This window comes from Phalangium opilio, unplaced genomic scaffold, assembly GCF_054372755.1.
Source record: "Phalangium opilio isolate 3A_F unplaced genomic scaffold, DU_Popi_V2 ptg000540l_1, whole genome shotgun sequence".
In the NCBI taxonomy this organism is placed as follows: Eukaryota; Metazoa; Arthropoda; class Arachnida; order Opiliones; family Phalangiidae; genus Phalangium; species Phalangium opilio.
Window position 1 is genome coordinate 1,133,849 of NW_028324244.1, and position 22,452 is coordinate 1,156,300.

The 22,452-nt window shown below is 35.8% G+C and overlaps 1 protein-coding gene across 1 annotated transcript; it reads right to left on the reverse strand.

The window, feature by feature from the left end:
• Window positions 1-10,225: 10,225 nt before the first annotated feature.
• Window positions 10,226-22,434, reverse strand: LOC149588544 (endoplasmic reticulum metallopeptidase 1-like). Its single transcript, XM_089862595.1, has 13 exons — window positions 21,450-22,434; window positions 19,838-19,943; window positions 19,602-19,748; window positions 19,422-19,514; window positions 18,480-18,677; window positions 18,171-18,400; window positions 17,833-18,016; window positions 17,372-17,562; window positions 16,892-17,047; window positions 15,718-15,917; window positions 15,523-15,638; window positions 15,257-15,432; window positions 10,226-13,485 (listed from the first exon to the last, which is right to left on the reverse strand). Exons 1-13 carry the CDS (start codon window positions 22,158-22,160, stop codon window positions 13,315-13,317), a joined length of 2,679 nt encoding a protein of 892 aa, XP_089718721.1. The 5' UTR covers window positions 22,161-22,434; the 3' UTR covers window positions 10,226-13,314.
• Window positions 22,435-22,452: the final 18 nt, after the last annotated feature.

Sequence of the window (22,452 nt, forward strand, 5' to 3'; positions counted from 1 at the left end):
ACCAAAGAACATCCCCCTTAATTCTGATAGACCTTTTTATAGTAACAGCACTCTCTTGGGACTACAGGAGTGCACAGTTAGAACGGGATAAAATCCCCCTTGGATACGAAAATACTCCGAACATATAAAAATTAATCAAGAGGGAGACACCAACCAATCCAGGGTACTTGTGTACATCATCCTTGTTCAAAAAAGGGTTATGAGAAACACTAGGTCCCTTGCTTAATACTGATTATCGTGGTAAAGCTTCTAGGAATTATCGCGTTATCCATCCAACTATACTCTCCCCCTTTCTCTAGTCGAGCTTAGAAAACTTGGGTTTTCTTGGACTGAAGAGGTTTTTACTACAAGAGGGTAGTAGTGGGTGTCTTCATTAATTTAAATTCTTCCATCTAGTGAACGCGTCAAAGGCTTCCAAAAGAAGCAAGCAAGCAACCCTTCCCAAAACTTTACCTCTTTTATTCAAAGAAAGGATGTATAACCATTTCCCGCGTACCAGCTATAGTCCTTACCATCTTTTTTTTTTTTTTTTTTACTATTTATTTTTCTCCACAAAAATATTAAGTTAGAATGAGGGGAGCAAAAAAAAAAGGTTTTGTGATAATGAGATAAGACAAGTTTTAACACAAAAATTCTACCCATCTTATGAATTCTTTTGTAAACCAAAAACTTTTTTTACTCCTTATGAAGCTGTTTACCAAATTTTGCATCTTGAACATTATTTTTGTTATAAGGTTGTAAAATATATAAATAGCTATTGTAGGGGAAAAAAACGTGACGTAATTTCCTTACGGTATTGTAGTTTTGAGATACCTTCATGGCTTTATATAATAAAAAAAATATCAAGTGGAAACTTTAAGATAAAATTACGGTAATATTCCCTTTAAACGGATATACAATGCGTCAAGTCGAACTACATTTTTAAGTAATAGTGGTACTATTTCCTGGAGAAAATGTCACGTGACAGTAAGCGTAGCACGACTATAAGTGGATAGATTCAACGGACATGCCGATACCCATTTGCAATGCGTTGATAACTTGACGAAATTCACGCATGCGCAGTAGCGAGCTCTATTTGATGGATGACAATCTTGATCCCGCCCCCATACATAACACATTGTACATGCCTTAAAGAAGAGCGAAAAATTCAAGTAACTTAAATCAAATTTCCATTCGCATTTGAAGTACTTCATTCTAAATTCAAGAATTAATTTGCATGATAATATTAAAAAGAAAAAAAATCATCATTTTCCCCGACGTGTACTCTATTAAATATTCAAGTTTAATTTCCAATGTTCTATGAACTATGCGTTAGTAGAAAGAGAGAATATTCATCCAAAAGTCTCTTTTAGACTTAACTTTTAAATTTTGAAATTAATTTAAAATCAAAAGCTTTTAGCTTAACGATAACAAGTTCGTTTCCCGGAGCGTCATCAAACAACTATACGGGAATGCAAGCGCACGCTTTCAATTTTCTAATTTTCAAAGCAAACCCTTTCAAGTAACTAATATATTATTAACGAATAAAGTTGATCTTAAATAAACTGCACTCTAAAAATTTAAAATTAACAGAAAACTGTATTATTTCGCTTTAAAGCTATTTAAATTTCCAAAGATAAAGAGAGAATTCGAGAATTATTTCAATCCGTTTTTTAAATTGCATATTTATAATTAAAAGAAAAAATCCACTTAGTAATTTAAATTAGAAAGCTACTGCATTGAAATAAAGAAAGAAATAAAAAACACACTTAAAATTATAATAAAGCGAGCGTTTGTTTCGTAAAATCCGTTGTTAAATTTCAATAATTAAAATTCCAATTTTAAAATATTTATATAAGCCATGCAGGAAGAGAGAACTTTTAAGAGTTAAAAATTTCACTCGGTGTATAATTTTCTAGAAAAGTTAGCATAGCATTTAAAAATAATGAAGGTGAAAACTCCGCCCCTTTCCCCCCATCCACGTGATATTCAGAAAGATGAGGAAAATACAATATAACTAATTTATGTACAAAGTTAGCGAGTGAATTTTTAAGAGGGATCCCATAGGCAAAATATCAAAGAGAATTTTGAAAAGCAAGAGAGAGAGAGGGAGAGAGGTAGAAGGGTATGGGGATGTATTCAGAAATTCTCTCTTCTCTCGAGTTACTCCGCGCGTCCCTGAGTTTATCCCATCTTCATCTCTCTCCCAACATGTAGATTCTCTTGGAAGTGCCCGGGGAAAATGAGGCGGTTTTGTAATGGATATAATAACAATATATTTGAAAGCGCCAGCGCGCTATAGGGGGATATGCTGGAGAAGAAGGTGTACATCGGCGTCTATGTTAAAATCGGTGCTGTAGAGTGTGGCTTCCGTGGTACTTGACGCTACGTCAACAGGTGCGTATAGAAATTACGGGTAGTGGTGGCGTTACGCAGTCAAGTATCGCGAGAAAGAGAGGAGAGAGAGAGAGAGAGAGAGAGAGAGAGAGAGAGAGAGAGAGAGAGAGAGAGAGAGAGAGAGAGAGAGAGAGAGAGAGAGAGAAAAGACTTCGAGGATGGGTGATGAACTTCGGGTTCACGTCATCCCCGATTTACAATACGCCTAATATTACCAAGCACCTACTTTCCCAGGTTTGCAAGTATGGAATTTTCTATTTGTAATAGAGTCTAGAACGGTGCGAACGGCGCCGGTTCATCCCAAATTCATTTTCCAATAAGGTTAAAAGCGCAACCCGTAATGAATTTTACCTTAAAACCTTAGGTGGTTCTTGATTTATTCGACGCTGTATTCTAGTTTTGGGATCGGGTGTTGAGGGGGCTAGAAATCTCATTACATTAGGAGATGATGGCGGAAGGAGGATGGGCAGAGTGTGGGAGAAACGGGGGGCGCCCGGTTCGACTTCCCGACCGACCAAGGTGCGGAATAAACCGGAGTAAAGGAATCATTGGCGAGTCAATATTTGTAGAGCAGAGAATCGGGGCTATTTCGGATGATAGTCAATAAATTCCTGCAGAATTGTGGCGGCGGAGGGAACGAGCGAGAGTCTTGCGGAGACGGACGCGTTTTTAAATTGATTCTTAATCTTTCGCTATACATTCTCCAAATTGCTCTTAATGCGTATCCGATTCCGAGGATGTAAATTCTAAGCCTAACTGTTAAGAAAGTTAAATGTAATTAGAATCACACGAAAAAAGCGTTGAATATACAGGGTGTTTCAGTCTGAAATATCAACTCGAAATCTCCCTTAATTTCTGAGAGAACACACCCTGTATATTCAACTCGTTTTTGGTGAGATTCTAATTTCAGAAACACCCTGTATAAATAAAGAGGTCTATATTAGTAGAGTCGATTGAATTGAATGCCTAAAAGGTTCAACTCTTAAAATACACCTTCAATTTAAAACGAAACGAAAGGCTTCGTAAACTCGAAATATATCTCCAAAACCACGAGTTATTAAAAGAAATAAAACACTTCTCCTCAATTAAATATTCAATTCCCATCGGAGAAACAGAAAACTCCAAAAATAAAACTTCTTGGAAAGTAAAGACCTATTCAGACGATAGAACTTTTTGACTCATTTAGAAGAGTCAACTTGAGTTGGGTCGTGTAAACAGAAGTTGGGCAAGTTGAGTGACCAACCAAACTATAAACTGATCATTGACCCATTTTTGTTGACTCAAATTTTGGACCCATCTAGTTGAGTCAAACGTTATTTGTATCGTCTGAAAAGGCCTTAAGAGTCAACCAACCAAAGTTAGGTGTAAATGGTAAAAAGTATATTTCATCTCTTTAGAGTATTGAAGAATGTTTCGGGGAGAGAGAGAGAGAGAGAGAGAGAGAGAGAGAGAGAGAGAGAGAGAGAGAGAGAGAGAGAAGCTTACACTGAATGAGAAAAACTTTCCCCCCGCGTTTGCTGAGACTTTAAAAAAATGTTGCAGCTCAGATAGCCTTCCAGCATGCACCATCTCATTCTATAACTGGCTTGTTGCATCGTGCCACAACACTTTTTAGAAGATTAAAAAGAAATTTTTAGCAGCGTTTGCTTAGAAGAAAGAAAGAAAGAGAGAAAAGCGCTCCAAAAAAAACTTGGGGAAAGGAAAAACCCTTAGAAGTGAAGAGAGTACGCGAGAGCAGAGAGAGAGAGAGAGAGAAAATCCCGGTTCTAGGGATAGCTTTTTGATAAATATGGAAGTGGATTTTTGGTAGAAGCGTCCCTAAGGAATACACCCCAACTTCGCGGCAGCTTTCCAACATTGCACGAAGCGAGGAACTAAACTGGGGGAGAGAAAATTTACTCGCAGTGGTGTTTCTAAAACCGTTTTGACGGTACATGGCCAAAGAGCGTGGGTCTATTCCGTGGTGTGTAAAAATGAAGGTTTATTTTTACAGCTCAAAATAAAAATGGGATTTTCTTCTTTTTTTATTTTTATATTTACGGGTTCCGATAAAGTTCATTTTAGCTAACTCGGGATTGGTATTCCTATAAGGGTAACGCCTACATCACGAGAACGAGCATTCTGGGGTCTTATACAGCCCTTTAGGCAAGCAGTATATACTGGAGCGCTTCTCTACATATATTTTCATCTTCCTTATCGTCCGTAACTTGCGAGATACGAGGATCGAGATACAAAGAGAACGTGCGGTGGAATAAACACCCTGAAGACTACCCGAAAACTTCACCGCATATTTGGAATCTCAACATATAACTATTTGTTTTTAAGCTTAACGCGAATCAAAATTTGTGTTTAAACCATTATAGGCCTAAGTAGTTTCTACCCTAATTTTCCCAAAACATATTTCCGAAATTAGGGATGGCTACAAAACGATATGATTTCGGTATCGGTGACCTATACGGCATTTTAACAAATTAATCGATTCGAGGGTATTTTGCCGATAAATCAGTAAAAATCGGTTGATAAAAGGTTTCATTGGGTTACATTATCGGTTTAGTTGGGTTAAATAATCGGTTTAGTCGGGTTAATTAATCGATTTCTTTCCGTTAAATAATCGGTTTAGTCGGGTTAATTAATCGATTTCTTTCCGTTAAATAATCGATTTCTTTCGGTTGAAAAATTGGTTTCATCGGATTAAATAATCGATTTCTTTCGGCTGAAAAATCGGTTTCATCGAATTAAATAATCGGTTTCATCGGATTAAATAATCGGTTTCATCGGATTAAATAATCGATTTCTTTCGGTTGAAAAATCGGTTTCATCGGATTAAATAATCGATTTCTTTCGGTTGAAAAATCGGTTTCATCGGATTAAATAATCGGTTTCATCGGCTTAAATAATCGGTTTCATCGGCTTAAATAATCGGTTTCATCGGCTTAAATAATCGGTTTCATCGTATTAAATAAAAAAATCGGTTTCAGCGGATTAAATAATCGTTTTCATCGGCTTAAATAATCGGTATCGCTTCAAATAAAACTTCGATATCGGCATGGGTTAATTTTACGATACCGGCCATTACTACCAACCACCCGAAATCCGAACGTTACTACAGTTTGTCTCTATGGCGCATCAGGAGGGAGTCGAAAATCGGGATTGGGGGGAAGGGGTTGAAAATTAGAGGACAAGCAGAGCGAAGATAATATTGATCAAAGGAAAACAACATTCATTAGGAGCGCGCGCGGTGAGGGCTTCCTCCTTTTTGATCAATAATAAAGGTCAATGAAAAATTCTACGAATAAAATCATTCCCTTCCCCCCTCATGCTAGTCTGAATTCCTAATTTTATCTGGCAAATTTGGGCGTATACTTCAAAGTACGTACAAAGCTCTGTCAGCTCCGTTACAAATTATTCAACGGGGCGAATGACAGAACGCTACGTATTGGGAAAGGTATAACATCACGATAATCCTCGGAGATTAGAAAACATTGTTTATAGTTAAAATCAGAAAAGGAGGATATCTCTAACAAACGGAATAAGGCCTTGCAAACTAATTACATTCCCCCAATGTTTGATCGAGATGGTTTGGAGTCTTAATATCAAGTAGAATTTACTCGATAAGCTATATATATATAGCTATATAACGAGTAATATGCCGTATTTGAGTAGAATATAAATTCGATAGGGCATGGAATAATATTTACTGGCAAACCAGAGGCGATGTTATTATTATTAGTATTATTATTATTATCTGGAAAACAGGAGTTTTCCCTTATACTAAAATTTCAAGCTACTGTTATCTTCCCAAATTCTCCGAGGAATCAGTCTTGGCCTTGTTTATACTTAATTATGAATGCCTGGGTAACTAATTATAATCTTGTTTACGCGAATAATATGAATTATTTGCAATAAAACTTTCGGCTTTAAATTTTCAAATTCATGACTTATAACATAGCCAACTCGATCACGCGCATCGCGACGCAAAGGAGGCTAGCATCGCAGCGTCCGCGAGCGAGGATCGAGTGGGCTATGCTTATCATCAGCGCCCCCTTAAACGCAAATAAAAAATATGGCGCGAAAAAAATGTTTTCCGCACTCACCCATTCTGTTTTCGGATCCTCATAGAAAATTCAAAAACTGCATTGACTATATTTAAAAATCCTGCATGATCCCACCTGTAAATAAGTAATAAGTATTTCAAATTTTAAAACCGCAACATTAAAGCGGCAATTGCAATTTATTTCCAATGGCTTTGGGTCCCTGAAGTCAATAGTCCCCAAAAAAACCCTATCCCATCAAAGCTATTTTTGGAAGAACTGTTAGTATCCCGGTAGGGATGCGGATGCGGTGTTACTTTGACCTTTAACGGAGAATATATCCTCTGTAAATGATTTAGTAAGAGAGGAAAGGTAGCTAGCATAGTTGACACCATTAAATAAATAAGCTTCAACAAGTCCATACAGCGCAACACGTACGTAACTATCCTCGCAAATGACTGTAACATTTCCTCATCTGCCCACGTTTATTCCAATAAATAGCCTCAACTCGGCTCTTTTGTTCTCAAAATTTCAACATCTTACGGGGTAGGGGTGATTTACCGAAAGGTTAATAAAGAAAAAAATAGATTCTTGGAAGCAAATAACAAATTGGCACGAATTTATTCAAAAATCTCGTGAAAATTGAACGGATCTACGCGGCCTTGAGTTAACCCTTGACCTCCCAGGCTCCCACCATCTAAGTAATGTTCAATTTTCATGGAGGAATTATTTGAGGTATAAGACAAAGTATACATACACCGAGGGGGTAGACACTTGAGAACTCAGGTGTACAATGTGTCTTGAACTCAATGTACTGTCAAAGCTGAATTGTGAGTTCCGAAGGCTTTGAACTCAATGCACTGTCAAAGCTGAACTCTTTTGAACTCAGATGTACACAGAGATCCAAAGCGTCTATACCCTCGACATACACCTTTTAAAACACCAATTTCACCTTACCTAAGTCTACGACAGGCCTATATGTCTGTCCACTTTAAAGCTTAGTCTTTTTTTTTAGGTATCGCAAATATATTGGTACTTAACAAAATGTAAGGTGTAATAGGCCTTACAAAAAGATCAGATTCAGGGTATAAAAAAAATGAAGAAAAGTGTAGGGACAAAAAAAAAGTAGGGGAGAGGACCAACAAAAAAAACCTCTCGCGGATGCTTTAACAGCTGAGCAAACAATGTCGGACTCTACCCACTGGTCAAACAACGGATGAGATTTCACTCTTCACACTTTTACTTCTCTCTCTTTATGAGACCGCCGACATTTACTTTAATGGGATGTCGGATGGAAAATAACGTTCTCGTCTGTCCTCATATATGGACTTTAAAGGGAAGTTCAAATTAAAACCACTAAACAATTACATCTCGGACTAAAGAATATAACGAAACAACTAGCGGATAAATGGACTATTAGATGAAAACCAACTAGTTAATAAAACAAGTAATTCCTTAACTTAATCGACTAAAAACGTAACCCCTGACATCATTAAGGGACAACTTATTCCGATCTGCCTGGCTTTATTTGCAGGGCGCGGTTTGCTTTATTCTCCCCACAATAGGGCTATTACATGGCACAGAGTCCCGGCGAGTTATATTCTTGGGTAAATATTCAGATTCTTCCCATCTTGGGTAAGTTCAGAAGAGTCTAAGTACAAAAAAAAGGTAACCCAACCAACGACCGACCCACCGCGAATTGCGAAAAAGCATTTTGATTCCATAAATGTCTTCCACGCCAACTAGAAAAGAAGCAATCAAGTGCAGTGCCCGCCAAATTGGGAATATTCAAACTGGTTAAAACTAGTGACATCACCAAAAACGGAACGGTAGGGGATTTCTTGTCTTTTTTTTCTAAACAACTTCGGGGAAAGCGATTTCCATGAAATTTCACGGTTTTTTCCCCATAAATTTCCCTGGTATTCTCCATTTTTCCCCCCATAAATTTCCCTGATATTCCCCTTTCTTCCCATAAATTTCCCTGATATTCCTCGTTCTTTTCCCCATAAATTTCCCTGGTATTCCCGTGTTTTTCCCCATAATTTCCTTGATATTCCTCGTTCTTTCCCCCCATAAATTTCTCTGATATTCCCCGTTTTTTCCCCATAATTTCCCTGATATTCCTCGTTCTTTTCCCATAAATTTCCCTGATATTCCTCGTTCTTTTCCCCATAAATTTCCCTGGTATTCCCCGTTTTTTCCTCATAGATTTCCCTGATATTACGTTTTCCCCATAAATTTCCCTGATATTCCCCGTTTTTTCCCCATAAATTTCCTTGATATTCCCTGTTTTCTTTCCCATAAATTTCCCTGATATTCCCCGTTTTTTCCCCATAAATTTCCTTGATATTCCCTGTTTTCTTTCCCATAAATTTCCCTGATATTCCCCGTTTTTCCCCCATAAATTTCCTTGATATTCCGTTTTCTTTTCCATAAATTTCCTTGATATTCGGGGTTTTCCCCCCATAAATTTCCCAGGTGCAAGACCACCAAATTGCGGAAGTAATTGTTTCCCTGAACTTTTAGTCAACAATTTATATCCCCGACCTTTCCATATTTGTATGAACCATGCATAACCTACTTTTTAAACCGAGAAATTAAATTTCCAATTAATTATAGATATTTAAAATAGGTAATACGGCTTATAAAACTAATTGGCACCCCAAATTTATGACTTCAAAAAATACAAAACAACAAACAACTTTTAAAAATCAAAATCACCAAAAAGACTAAACTGGCTACGCAACAAAAAGTTAAACGCCGCGCGCTAGTATCAAAGTTTAACGGCTTAAATTATATACATATATAAATAATAACCTATAATAAATAAAGGTAGTGTGTTTAGAATTTAAACTATCAAATATAAAATCGCGTAATATGCCTTTTTAGCGTCGTACGCGCTAGACTAGCTCTCCGTTAGTTGGCATAGTATATCAACACCCACTGGTCCACCCGTTTCTAAACGCGTATCTTTCCCCGTAGATGTACCTGTAGATCCAGGAAATAAATGTCTCTCCCCCACCTTTGTACTTTATTCCCTAAGTCGTTTGCATGCCAGACAAATACCCTATTAAGAAAATCGGTCGCAAATCTCTTATTCCTTCCAAGAAGAACAAGAATTTTTAACATCTCCGGTGTCCGGTCTAACACTACTACAACCCGGTTGGCCCTTTCCTTCGCGCTTATTGGTCAATGAAGTATGATTTATAACAACCTTTTTTACTTTTTTTTGGCAAAATTCTCTCGACCAGAGCGAATCCTTTCAGCAATCGGCTGGCGACCGACTAAAGTTTCTGGTAGCTGTTGAATTTTCAAGAAAAGAGTATTCGGTTAAGGCAAGATGATGGCATAGCTGTAATTATTCTCAACTCTCAGCTGTGCCACACCATGCCCTATCCTAATCTACTCAAACTTCAACACCTTCAATTTTTATTTATTTATTTTTCCTTTACCAAGTTTGTGTTTTGCGTCAGGGATAGATGTAATTTTAGAAGTAGGAATGGAGAACAGAGTAATATCTGGGCGCGCGTCAAAGTCCCGGACCCCCTTCCACGGGACGGAAGGGGGTGGGTATGAAAGAAGAGGCGGCGGGTCATAGCGAAAGAGGTAACAAAGGAATTACGTCACTATTTTTCGCCGTCCCCGTCAGCAACGTCATCAAAACGTATTTTAAGTGATAGCCAATAAGATAATTTAAAATTTTCGTTACGTGTTGGAGGGAGGGGCTCTATACTAGACTGAAGTAAATACTAACCGTTCTCCATTCCTACTTTTAAAATTAAATCTATCCATGATGAATTTCTAAAAATTCGATGGTCTCTCTTTTAATTTCAACTTTAATATATTTGGGGGGTTAAAGGTTACGGGGGTGGGAGGGAGTTTGGAGAAATTTTGATGTTATAAACAATTTTGAATAATTAATAACACTATTAATTAAAAAAACAATGTATCAAAAAGTGGTAACGATAAAATATTTTTTTTTCGAAATATATAGCGGCTATAGTCAACAAAATATTTATGGCTATTTTAATTAATGCACTCTTAATTTGTTTATATTTAAATGGTAGGCGGGAAGCGCTCCTGAACTTCAAAAACTTCATAATAAAAAAACATTACCTTAATATGAATATAATTTAGAAATAACATTAAAATATTAAATTTTTAAACTAAGTGTATCGCAAACAATTGCACATATTCCTTTTGAAAATGAAGCCAAATAAAATTGTACTCTTAAACAAACTACAGAACAATCTGTAAAATTAAAAAATTTGTTTGATTGAATTGATTATTTTCAATATAGGCACGTATAATTGTTATCCAAAACTCGTTAAGTATTTAAATACTGTTATTAATTACAAACTAGGCACGGATCAACCTCTCTAATTAATTATAAACTGACTTCATTAAGCCTAACCTGATTCTCCAACTCAACTACAAATTTGATTAAACAACAAAAAAAACAAAAAATACTGATGATATATTCGTAATTTTAACTATACTCTATCCTATCACACGTGTATATAATTATATATATATAATATTTAAGTGTGTCTATATAATTAATTTTATTTTTTAATTACTTTATAAAACACTCTTCAAGTTCAGTGTACGTAGTTTAGGAAAGGGAATGTGTTTTTATTGTGGTTGTTATTATTACGTGAGCAGTTTGATTTTTTTTTCTTTTAAATTATTGTACATTAATTAGTACAAAAATTCATTTAAGAAATTTTAAGATAAATTTAATTACCTACCATGATTGTTTTTAATTAGGATTGGATTAAGGGCAGTTTACCTAATATTTATTGGGACAGATTAAGCCTATAATCTAATTAAACTTCTAAAATATCTACCGGCGTTTACCATAAGTTTATAAGATATGTTGGTCATAAGTTTGTCACTGGTAACTTAGAAACTGGAGCTTGTCATGAAGTGAAGTGACGTAGGTCATAGATTCGAGGCAGCGTGGGAAATAAGGCGGTGACACAGCCACAGGGCAAATGACCAGTTTAAAAATTAAATCGGAGGGGGGTCAGTGGTCCACGAGACCACTAAGAGAAAATTCAAGGGTAACCAGAGTCCAGACATTAACCCCAATTTATTTAATTATCCATTTCTTTAGTTTGGCAGACGACGTGCCCTGGTCAATGGTCATGGACCAGTTTATTTATTCCAGGCCAAGTGGGTCTCTGGTCAAATGTCCAGTTTAAAAAAAAAAAAACATCCTTATTTCCCGTCCTGGATTCGAGGTAAAGCGACGCCTGGGGGGGGGGGGTGTACTGTACTGTCAAAGGCTTAGTAATATAGACTAAATAGGAAGATGGACTGGAAAATTAACCACCGAGTGTAGTACTTCAATTCTCGTTGGTCGTTCTCGAATTAGCGCTCACTAAGTCTCTATGCATCATTACAAAGTATAGAGCTATTTCAGTGGGGGGAAAAATTTCGTCTGCTACGAAAATTGGGCCTGCGTTTGAGTGTAGGGCGGCCATTTAATGAGCGTTTTCTCTATGGGCAAATAGCATTGGTGACGTAGCCATTACCCCCTCTGAAATAGCTCTATAGGAAGTTTCATACTTATAGTAGGAACATATCACTTATAAACTTATGGTTTACTAATTTAAATTTCACGGTAATATTAGATTAAATTTCAGCTTGGATTACCGGGTCTTTTTTTCGTTAATTAGCCAATAAAAAAAAAGGATATTTTTATTAAAGAGAATATAATTCATGTTATCAACGTTTCAGTGCATAGATAAGTTTTAGTTAAAGGCATTTTATCATTATAGAATTAGAAGAGTGTGGCCAAGAAGTGATACCTAGTTTATTAGGGAGAAGGTATTAGATGCCTAAGTATTGGCGCGTCATAGTCCCAGTCCCCCTTCAAAAATACAAAGGGGGGGGGGCGTAAAAGGAGGCCCCGGGCTATTTCGCCTCTCCTCAGTCGGAAAATATGACTGTAATTTTCTAGTCATTCGCGTCGCGCTGACGTGCACGAGTTTTCAAGAACCAATGAGATGCTGGTTGTAATTTAGAGGCGGCGGGGATTAACTCCGGACCTACGTCTTTTGGACTGGAGAAAAAGCTAGAAAGTGGCGCGAATTTATACCCTCTCCCTAATAAACTATATATCACTTCTTGGTGCGGCTTTAAGAGAAGAAATATTAATCGCGCTTTATTTTAATTTTTTAATTGCAAATATTAGAAAGTTAAAAAGAGCGAAAAATAAAAAGGAAGAAAATTCCGTAGACATTTTTATTAACATTAATCAACTTGTAAAGAAGCTGCCCTAAGTTAGAGACAAGCTAAAAGCTTATTAACACTAAATGCGGAATCGAGCGGCGCGCAAAATTATTTAACATTGAGAAGAGAAAAAAACTTGTTCGTTATTTAATAAGTTTATATAAAAAACTTTAAATTCATCGCGACAAAGGTTTTACTTTAGTAAACTTATTTTAAAAATAAATTTACTAAAATTGTTCAACTTTAATCTTGGTATATTACAATATAGGCGAAAAAAGTAATTAGGCTTAGCAAAAAATGGAAGCAATTTTAAGAGAGTATATATACGTTAACCGTCAAAAAGGGGGGGGGGCAAAAAGAGCAACAAAGAACTCGTTAATATTAATATTAATTAATTAATTTGGTCCACAAGTTAACCTTCAAATTTCAATACTTTACCCATTTTAAAGTACTAGTAGACGATTCGAAGGTGGTCTATTTTATTTTATTTCGGATGATTAATTTATTTTACCCTAATGTCGTTTTAAATATTTGGTATGTTCATGTATGTTTTATTGTTCAAATACACGCAAGCGCAGTGTATTTTATTGTAGGAGAAAAATGAAAGAACTGGATTTCTTATTAATTTTTGTATCGATTTCCCTAACAAGTAAAGTGTTTTTTTATTTTAATAGGCGTAACTGTCGTAGGTCGCCACCCAACCAATGGTGTGAGACCATTCAGGCATTTTACTCAGAAGACTGATAAATGGTTCAGTTTTAGAATCATGACCATGGATATTATGCGTCAAAAAAGATACTTCAACCATGGCATCTCCCTCGGAATAATCCTCGGGTACCTTTTCGCGATTTAAAAATTAAAAACCATCATTTAAGGAACCCCCGTTTAAAATACCTTAAAAGGATGGGAGGGTGTTGCCAAATGTGAATGAACATGCACTGATACGTGTAAACCACTTAAAAGTGCTAAACCAATGCCTCTGTGCCAGGATTGGGAGAATTGTGGGAATGTATTAAAGGAAATTAAGTTCAGATAACATAACATTATAGTCCTTAAAAGAACGGCGTTTTTCTAAATATAAAAGGAATTTAATATTAAAAATAATAAACGTTCTCTTATTATTATTAAATAATTAGCATGTAATTAGTCCTTAAAAAATAAAATCAAGGACTATTGCGTCATCCGCCATTGGTTTAGTGGCGTCTGCTAAAGAGAACCTCTTACATGCGTGATCGAGTTGGCTATGCTCTACCTTACCCTTTCTCTCAGCCTGTGAGAATTCAACCAATACCGTAGGGGTAAGAAGTTCGATTTAGCAGACGCCACTAAACCAATGGCGGATATCGCAATAGTTCTTGATTTTTTTTAAGACTAATTAAATGCTAATTATTTAATATTATTGTTAAATAATTGGCATGTAATTAGTTAAAAACCAGGACTACTGCGCCATCCGCCATTGCTTTAGCGACGTCTGCTAAACCGACCCTCTTACGCGCGTGATTGAGTGGGCTATGCACATCTCTCAACCAATCCCTTAGGGATAAGAGGTTCGATTTAGCAGACGCCATTAAAGCAATGACGGATGTCGCAATCAGGCTTGGAAATAAGGTTTATTTATGAACTAGTCCTCCGGACCAGTGGCCCCTGATGTCTTAAATATGAAACTGGTCCCGGGACCAGTGACCCTTCCCCTATTTATTTTTCTACTGGTCTCAGGACTTGTGGTCGTTCTCTTTTCTAAAAAAATCTCTCTCGGCTTAGGGTTGTATACACAACTGGACTCCTGGAGTCGAAATTTATGTTAAAATGAAAATAATTAAAGAGGTCCCCATATCAATTTTTAATAAAAGTAGGAATTAATAAACTAGTCATTGGGACCAGTGACCCTCACGTTTTGAATAAAAAAAGTGGTCCAAGCTATTAATAAACTGGTTTTTGACCTGTAAACCAGTCTTATTTCCTAGCCTGGTCGCAATAGTCCTGATTTTTTTTTAACCCTAATTAATTAAATGCTAATTATTTAATAATAATAAGAGATAATTTTTTATATATTTAATTCCTTTTCTATTTAGAAAAAGAAAAAGGGCGTTCTTTTAAGGTATAATTAGTTATGTTACCTAAACTTTTCCATTAAAAGAAAAACCAGGTGTAAAGCCTTAAATGCGATGCAATCAATGATAAATACACCATAAACCATTAATTAAAGCCGCAATTAAAATGGACCAATCAATTAACTTGATAAGTGACAAGAGCTTCGTTAAAAACAATTGCAAAACACAAACTTGGATAAGGAATGGATAAATACAACAACAACCACCAACCAAAAAAGTACTTCAACTAGTAACTACAATACTACAGTAAAATGCGGGTTAATAATTAATAAAGCTGTTATAAAACAACTTCAAAAAGTGACCATATAAGCCGGTCAGAACACCATAAATTCTAGCATTATAATCTTCCGATGATGTGTGAACTTCTTAATATTTCAAAGCAAGTGCCAAAAGGTGTCACAAAACTGGGAGGAGTAAGCACTAAGCACCCAAAGCCAAAGCCATGACATGTCCTGGAAAACTTAAATCTAAAAAATAAGTAATTAAAAAAAAACTCACGGTAAATTCAGCCCAAATATCCCAGACTCCCGATTCTTCTCCGTGACTGTAGTAGATCATGTAAACTGGTCTATTTTGCCAATAATATTCAGTTGTGGCTGTTCCATTTGTTAAAGACCATTGAGATAGTTTCACTCGAGGCAAAGGGCACAAAATTATGCCCATATGATCAGTTCCTATGATCAATTTATAACCAACAGTTAGGGTTAACCCGTAACCGATCATTGAGTGATTCAAAATTCCCGGGTCAAAAAATTAAGGCCCACCTTTTGAGTTAAAAGTGAATCTCCATTTATTACCGCGGAGATTTTCCTTTTTGACTAGTTTAAACATTCTTTGTACACTAATTTTTGGCTTTGGTGCGGGCAAGTAATACAGCTTGCTGTTAAGTACATTTAAATTTAAATTAATTACAACTGACCTTGAAATCCAATGCATAGTGTCTATTTTGTTGAATTTACCTTAGTTTTTTAATCACAGGAAAATAGAAGGGCATTCCGCAGTAAAACTTTTCATCACAATTCATAAGTTTGGCATCTCTCATTTCGGGAATAATGTCCAGAAGAAACTCGGGTCCCTTGTGATCCAATGGCACTATCCAAAAACCAGAATCAGCTCTTTCAAGAGATCCCTGTTGCGTGTAAAAGTTTCGTTCCACGTGCTGTAGGAAGAGAGATGAAACCAAATTTGTACCATTAACAAAGATAAACTACTTACTACTTAGTCTTCAACTCAAAAAAAAACTGTTCATAAGTTGCTAGCATTGCTAGAACTGACCTATTAGATGAATAACTGGCTTCCACAATCGTAATAAACTATTTATGGGAATTATTTTCTTCCACGATGGAAAAAACCTGATTAAACAGGGTCTCAAACACTCCCTTGTCTACTTTTCTAACATTTTCGGTCTTTTAAAGAAAAATATCTACGTTCCTTTGTTCCAAGTCTAGAGTTCTAGACTTTACCCTAGGCCTTGGCTACTTATTAAAAATATTATAAAAATATAAAATATTTCACTAAAAACTTGAAAATAACTTTAAATAAACGTATTCTGACACTAGTTCTACTAAATTCAAGCATATTTCAACTTAATTTCGACAAAATTTCATCGATTTCAATCGATATAACTTTCAGAAATTTGCGACGAGTTTGGTCCGTTCAAAAATAGTTTGAAATTTTAGGCTTAAAAAATTCTAACTTCTAAGCGCCGGACGGCGCTAGCGCCTAGAAATCTCAGAATAAGGCTGAACATAAGTCATAAATTGGAATAAACCAAGGCTTAGTGAGAAACTTAATAAAAATGGCTTTAAATTAAAATAAATTGAAATTAATAGTAAAAATGTAAAATATTTCACTAAAAACTTGAAAATAACTTTAAATAAACGTATTCTGACAATAGTTCTACTAAATTCAAGCATATTTCAACTTAATTTCGACGTGGTGGTTCAAAAATTGTTTGAAAATTTAGGCTTAAAAAATTCTAACTTCTAAGCGCCGGATGGCGCTAGCGCCTAGAAATCTCAGAATAAGGCTGAACATAAGTCATAAATTGAAATAAACCAAGGCTTAGTGAGAAACTTACTAAAAATGGCTTAAAATTATAATAAATTGAAATTAATAGTAAAATTTAATTACCTTTATCCAAAATCGCTGGGGAGCTGGGTATTGCGGATCATCAGAATAAGGAAACCCAAGTTTTGTTGTGCTAATTATTAAAATCGTAGCTACAGCCACAGTGCCAAGTGTTAAGGCAGTTTTTTTCACAGTTTTTACTGTATAAACCAACGGAAACTGTAATAAAAAGTTAAATAATGTAATAAAAAGTTAAATAATGTAATAAAAAGTTAAATAATGTAATAAAAGGGTTCAATAATATAATAAAAAGTTAAATAATGTAATAAAAGGGTTCAATAATGTAATAAAAGGGTTCAATAATATAATAAAAAGTTAAATAATGTAATAAAAAGTTAAATAATGTAATAAAAAGTTAAATAATGTAATAAAAAGTTAAATAATGTAATAAAAAGTTAAATAATGTAATAAAAGGGTTCAATAATATAATAAATTACATTTCAAACGTCTTAAAATGTGTATTATTTTAATAAATTTATTTACCATATAACTGCATGAAGAAAATGCTGCAATGGCGGTAATAATACCAATGAGGAGATCAGGATTGGTTTGGCCACCGATTCGCCCCATTATAGGTACAAAGACCTCGAAAATTTGCCACCAGCAGTACGTTATGACGAGTAGAGGGAAGATTTGCATGCCATAATAAGGAAGAGATCTATGTAGATGATCACCTGAAAAATAGCGAAAAACATAACAAAAATACAATAAATAAAAGTTGAAAAACAATAAATAAAGCTAAAAAACAATAAATAAAGCTAAAAAACAATAAATAAAGCTAAAAAACAATAAATAAAGCTAAAAAACAATAAATAAAGCTAAAAAAACAATAAATAAAGCTAAAAAACAATAAATAAAGCTAAAAAACAATAAATAAAGCTAAAAAACAATAAATAAAGCTAAAAAAACAATAAATAAAATTAAAAAACGTCAGGTCTACCAACCTTTTCTCGTCTTTCCAAACATAAATTTGGTGAATGATTGAATAACGCTAGGAAAGAAGACCCAGAAACTCAGCATAAACGCAGAGTGAATATTGTACATCATCATAACAATTACATTGTTACACCAGAAGATGATCACAGCATTGAAGTAAATGTTTTCGGCGTCAACCCCAAGTTCACTTGGCTAAATAAATAAATAAATTGAAATTCGCCCACAAAATAAAGTTAAATTATTTCATGAAATAATTAACAGAAATTTAACCAAAACTGTACAATTATTAGTTTAATTTTGAAATATATAAAAAGGGTAAGAAATATGACGTCCTACCAATACGCACAATTTTCCTTTTAACCGAAACAATCCAATGAACCAAAAGCATAGCTAAAAGAGCCGGGCAACCGTATAGACCAACTATCCAATAGGAACGAGAATACCACGAGAGAGTAACCCCTAATAGATCAACAAGAATGGCCACCAAGAGAGTACTAAGAATGGAAGCCGCTAGACTCAGGAAGATGACCAACTCGGCTATTACTAATTCTCGAATCGTTAACGAAATATGCCTTCCTATAATTAACAACAATTAAGGTGTTAATGAAGAAAATTAGTAGCGTAGATATGTCGTCAATACTCCCAAATGAAATACCTAAAATAGAAGCAAAAATTGTCACTAGGGCTAAAACTACGGTCCCCATGTTGATTAGTAGACCAGTTCTCGCTGTGTAAGAAACCATTCCAAGCCCCATGAGATCAAAATAGACCAATTTTCCAGATTGATCCTCGGGAGGATTTTCAAACTGCGGGTGACGTAAAATTTCGCGTAATACGCCAAGAACATTGTCACCTGGAACAAAAGTAGAATTGGCCTTATTGCTGATCAACGCCACCGAGGCGTAGCGGCGACTTTTGGAACTATAATAATACGGTAGCCAATTAGAGGTGGAGGTGGAGTCGATGGACTCTGATGGAGATCTGTTATTTTCTATGTTTTGATTATTACCGCTTCAACTTCAAAAAACATGTTTTAACTAATTATTATTAACCTAATAATCTCCAAATAGACCAAAATCGAATGAAAACTTACTCCGAAAGTCTTATTTCATAATATTAGACAGAATAAGGAAGGTGAAATCAACTTTTAATACTTTTGAAACCATATCGCTTGTTAAGCCTTGGCTATTCACATGATTCAGAAAGATCAACAAAACATAGAAAATAACAGATCTCCCTCAGAGTCCATCGACTCCACCTCCACCTCTAATTGGCTACCGTATTATTATAGTTCCAAAAGTCGCCGCTACGCCTCGGTGGCGTTGATCAGGAATAAGGCCAATTATAGCGTAGATATCAATACAAAATGTATCTCTATGTAAATTGCGCTAAGGACGGGGTACCACCCGGTACCCAACGCTATAATAAAAAACACAAACTGCAACTCATAATCATTACCAAACAAAAATATGTTATCGTTACGGTTAAATTGGAAAATAAATATAAAAATCACGAATGGAAATAACAAAAAAATATCAAGAATACTAATTAGGACTCTGAGTATAAGCTTAGTCGGCAAAAAAATATGTATTTTTACCTTCGTGTTGAATAGATCCAGGGTTAACATACGCTGGAGAATCAAACCGCGTATGATAAACGTATCCATTTTTGGCATAGGCAAAATCCAAACCTAGTTGAAGAAACTCGCGCGTTACCACCGCACCGGAAGTTAACAATAATTAATTTTAATTAATGTCAAAAAAAAAAAAATATCCACCTGGAACTTTTCCAAAATCCCGAAAAATTCTAAAGTCCGTATCGGAGGGAATAAGTCCTCCTTGAAAAACTTCTTGGCCAATAATTGAGCCAAAAGGATGTTTAGCTCCTTTGGCGTAAGCTTCAACTATCCAAGGGTTTCCAGGACCTTAATTGCGGGAGTTGCTAACTTTATCAAACATTTCTCGCAACTTTTTTTTATAGCAACAATAATTTCTTTCACTTCTCTAGTCTTACCAGCCTGAAATAAAACTTCTTTTCCTCCAGCCCCGCAGGCTTCAAGGTTAATAAAAGCACCAACTGACTTGGCCCATTTGTGTTGAGTTACAAAACCATGAGAGGCCTATAATTATTAATATAGAATGGAGGAAATTTACGGGGATAATCATTACAAACGTCAATCATTAATGGACTTAATTAGCTAGGGTTTGTTCGAACACTACCAATTTTAAGTTAAAATTCGTGTATAATACGAAAACAATGCGTGTAATTCGGGCTGGTTATAAGAATCGGGGTTATCTGTTATTTTGTAACTCTGTACGTGTTGAGTTCGGGGGGGGGGCAAAGATAGGAGATTAAAGCTATAAACAGAATTTATTTCGAAACTAAGTAATTCCTGTCAATCAAACTTTATATCAATTTAGCAGAGTACGACCACACTTTCACCACCAGATCTGATTCCTAGGCAATATAAATTTATCAGAATGATAATCTCCTAACATCGTGGAGATTATTATTACAGACTGTCGAGTGTCGACAATAAAGGAAATTACAGGGCACCCGTTTCGAGTCCGCCCATTTAAACAAAAATTATAGGATTTTTATACGGGATTTACGAGAGGTTTTCTGTGGGCGCTGCCATAACCTGTCGGCGGCCTTTAGTTAGTGGCTGACATTGCCTGTCGTCGAACGCGCTCTGTAGCCTTGGCAGAACAACTCTCCGAAAAGGGGGCGGTAACCTCGTAAGTCCCGTATAGGATCAAAATTCCCGAATCACAAATAACATAACGAAGTGGCATACTTATGTTTATTATGTTACTTATGATAGGACGAATGTATGAAGTAAAGTGACGTATATATATGTTGCGTAAAAACCAAATTTTGGGCTTAATTATTAGTAATAATATTTGAAATAATCTGAAAACTAATTAGTGAGACTATAGGTTATTTTATCACATTTAGTTTTCTTATATTAAACTAGATGGACATTGCATCTATTGTATTGTACCACGGAGCTATATAGAGTAATGGCAGTTCTCTGCCTTCGACTGTATTAAGCTCTATGGGGGAATAACATGGGGTGCTATTAGTCTATTGTACACCATTTCCACGAAGGTACGATATACTTTCTATAGATAATGAAAGAGGGACGAACTTCCTAGTGCAACCATCCATCCGACCCCAACCGGTTAAATGTTAATTTTTATTGAACATAAATGTTTATCAGTGTAACCAAAATATTATTACAATAGGCCTGGCTTATCTATTTTCTACCGACAATGGTTGGTTGGGGGGGGGGGGAAACACGTAAAATGCAAGTGCAAAAATATAAAGTGGCAAATGGTGAAAGAGTGGTCGAAAGTATATGTATATATTTTTTAAAAGCATATGGTAAGCGCAAAACCAGATGTTTTAGGATGTAAACTTGAATAAACTATGAACCTTATAATTTTTGGTCCTCTCATTTCCCGTCATGAATATTTTGCCCCGTTCTATGCATCTAGCAAGTCAATTAACCGCCACCATTTGAAATTTTAAAATACATTATCCTTAATTGTTTTTTGTCCTATAAACTTTCAGAGCCTGACAATTTACCCCAAGAAGAAAAGAATAATGAGTGTGTCCTTACCTGCAGGAAATTTTCTTCAGCACCATTAAATAAAAATATGACAGAATGACGAAGTGGTTTCTTGCCCTGGGCCAAATTGTTCAAGACTTCTAACATGACCGCGCAACTAATGGCATCGTCGCTGGCACCGGGACTAGTTGGGACCGAGTCAAAATGACAGTTCACTAGTAAACTCTTTTTCGATCCTTTTGGACCAATTTTAACCACGACATTCTTGACATTACGGTAGACCGAGGTCATTCCCTCTTCAAAATTAACGTAAAAGGAACCGCTTGACTTTTGCAAGTCGACTTCAATGACCATATCGGTGGTTTTGTTGGCTCTAAGTTGAATCTGTTTAATTTCGCGCAACAAATAATCTACCGCTAACACTTCATTTTCGTAACTGCCCGTTGGTCTGGGGCCAATTCTCGAGAGTTCAATCAAATAATTACGAGCCCTTTCTTCGCTAAAGACATCGTCTTCTCCTTGATTCATTAGAATGGTTGATTCCTTCGAAGATCTTACGTTAGGTAGTAGCGAAGAGGTGAAGACCACGACGGCTAAAACCATCAAGTACACGACTAAAAAGAAGACAAACTGTATTTCACCATGCTGGTCAGTTCGACGGTCAACCCGTTGTTCACTTCCGTAGGTATTTTCTCCGTGAAAAGGCAAAGTGGAATGTCCTTTGCGTTTTCTAACGGACGAGCTACCATTGCGCGCCACCATTTTTGTCTAAAAATGTGTTTAGACCGGCGAAAGCGAATAAGTTTCGGTAACCCGGCAACGGACCCGCTGCTGGTGAACTAAATCTAAAGTTCTAAACGAATAGAGGTAAAAACCACCGCATCAAACTAAGGAACCGCGAAAACATTTTCCTCCAGGATAAAATAATGAAAGGGGGAATACACTGACTGGATTACGTAGAGGGCTGAATAATTATCCCGGGACCCGGCCTTTACGTAACATTGCAGCACAGCCTAGTCAGGGCATGGCCAACTTAGATTACCGGTGGTAGAAG